The sequence below is a fragment of the Sinocyclocheilus rhinocerous genome, unplaced genomic scaffold, assembly GCF_001515625.1.
Source record: "Sinocyclocheilus rhinocerous isolate Xijiao unplaced genomic scaffold, SAMN03320098_v1.1 scaffold29859, whole genome shotgun sequence".
NCBI lineage: Eukaryota > Metazoa > Chordata > Actinopteri > Cypriniformes > Cyprinidae > Sinocyclocheilus > Sinocyclocheilus rhinocerous.
Window position 1 is genome coordinate 1 of NW_015664499.1, and position 2153 is coordinate 2153.

Below are 2153 nucleotides of genomic sequence, written 5' to 3' on the forward strand. Positions count from 1 at the left end.
ACCACAAAACCAGTCTTAAGTCGCTGGGGTATATTTGTAGTAATAACTAAAAATACATTGTATAGGTCAAAATGAAAATTTTGTATTTTATGCCAAAAATCATTAGGATATTAAGTAAAGATCATGTTCCATGAAGATATTTTGTAAATTTCCTACCGTAAATATATCAAAACTTAATTTTTGATTAGTAATATGCATTGCTAAGAACGTCATTTTGTCAGTTTTCTCATTATTTAGATTTTTTTTGCACCCTCAGATTCCAGAATTTCGAATAGTTGTATTTCGGCCAATTATTGTCATATCCTAACAAACCATACATCAATGAAAAGCTTATTTGGCCAAATATTGTCCTATCCTAACAAACCATACATCAATGGAAAGCTTGTTTATTCAGCTTTCATATGATGTATAAATCTCAATTTTGAAAAATTGACACTTATGACTGGTTTTGTGGTCCAAGGTCACATATTGTTGTCATATATAGTTGCTACATATAATAATACAATATAAAAATCATCATATAGATATTGTTAACATATTTTCATATAAAGATTTTACTATGGGGTTTTTAGTTTTTGTATGTTACACACTTATGTCTTTATCTATCCAGAGAATATGCATATGTGAAAATTATATATCGCCTTATACGTTACATATATGGCAATTTCACTCTATATAGAGCAATATATGTCATATATTGCATTTCCATATGGGTTACTTCATTGTTGCATATAGACAATGTGATCCATGTTTTTTTTAAATAACAGGCAATCCTGAAACTGTAGTTATACCTGTCAGTTTAATTCAGTCAAAAGAGTGTTAGGTAGCATCACTCTGTTTTAGTGTTTTGGGATTTTCAGCCTGTTTGTTTGTTGTATTGCAGACGCAGGAGGTCCAGAAGGCCATGGATGAAAAGCGATTTGAAGAAGCTGTAAGGCTGCGTGGCAGGTAAACCACAAAAATCATCATTTTACAGAGCAGATGTCAATGTTCATCTTAGTTTTGGTGCTTTTAACCCAACAGAAAATGTCTGAATGACTTTTAGATCCTTTTTCATTTTTCTTTGGAAATTTTAGAAGTTTCGAAAACAACCTGAACACTTATAAACTCTTGTCTCATCGAAAAATTGATTCTGAACTTCCACATGTAAGTGATAATGACTTTCAACTTATTATTGTTTATAATATTGTGTATAACATATTTGCTCTGATTCAGCCTATTTCTGTGACACTGACAGCTCGATATCTTTATTTATTTTCTTTTGACGACGGAACACAGGAAGGCTGTTGTTGTGTATGTACATGGAATATAGGAATAGAATTGAATAGAATCGAATTGAATAGCGCAATGTTTTTCACCTGATTGAGGTTCCTGAAGTTCCTTTTCCGATTTATTTTCCTAATAAGCATTTGATTGATTTGTTCCAACTACAAAATATATTTTCCCCACCATGTTCAGTTGTTTTACTTCAATGAAAGGTTAGATTTTTGTGAATTTTCTGAATGAAGGATGTGAGTGTAGGGAGACTGAATCATCTTTGTACAAAGTCATGAAGTGATTTACTCACACACACACACACAAATGCAGCTTAATCCAGGATTTTGTTCTGTGGAGTCAGATTAGACTTCAAATCGTTCTGCTCTATAAACATTTGCACAACTACGTTGAGCTCATCTAACTCATTTTGAGAAGCAGGCCTGATTTCATGAATGACAGGATTCAGTCAGAGTTGTGTTTATGTTGTGTGATAATGCTCTCTTTTGTTCTCTAGAGCTCATTTAATGTGGCTGTGTTGAATGTTGGCGCTCCTGCAGCTGGCATGAATGCAGCCGTGCGTTCGGCCGTCAGGGTTGGGATCACCGAAGGCCACACTATGTTTGCTGTTAGTGATGGGTTTGAGGGCTTCTATAAGGGACAGGTAAATACAACACAAAGTAACAGACCCTTATGTTTAATTGGTGTTTTGTTAACTATGGGTGTTTGTATGTTGGTGATGTTATTTTTGGCATTTTCCAAATACTTTTTATGTAGCTATTTAATAGTTTTACTCTTCTCCCAGACAGACTTTCAACTTCAAAACAGGAAAATCCATTATAAAAATATTATAGAATTTTTTAAAGGGGTCATCGGATGCAAAATTCACTTTTCAAGTT

At 33.3% G+C, this 2153-nt stretch overlaps 1 protein-coding gene across 1 annotated transcript; it reads left to right on the top strand.

Annotated features, from left to right (window-relative positions):
• Window positions 1–860: 860 nt before the first annotated feature.
• On the top strand, window positions 861–1918 carry LOC107730183 (ATP-dependent 6-phosphofructokinase, platelet type-like; the record flags this gene model as incomplete). Its single annotated transcript, XM_016540943.1, has 3 exons — window positions 861–948; window positions 1077–1146; window positions 1772–1918. Coding segments are annotated over 3 exons (305 nt in total), but the record flags the coding sequence as incomplete, so codon positions are not given.
• Between the last annotated feature and the right edge of the window lie 235 nt (window positions 1919–2153).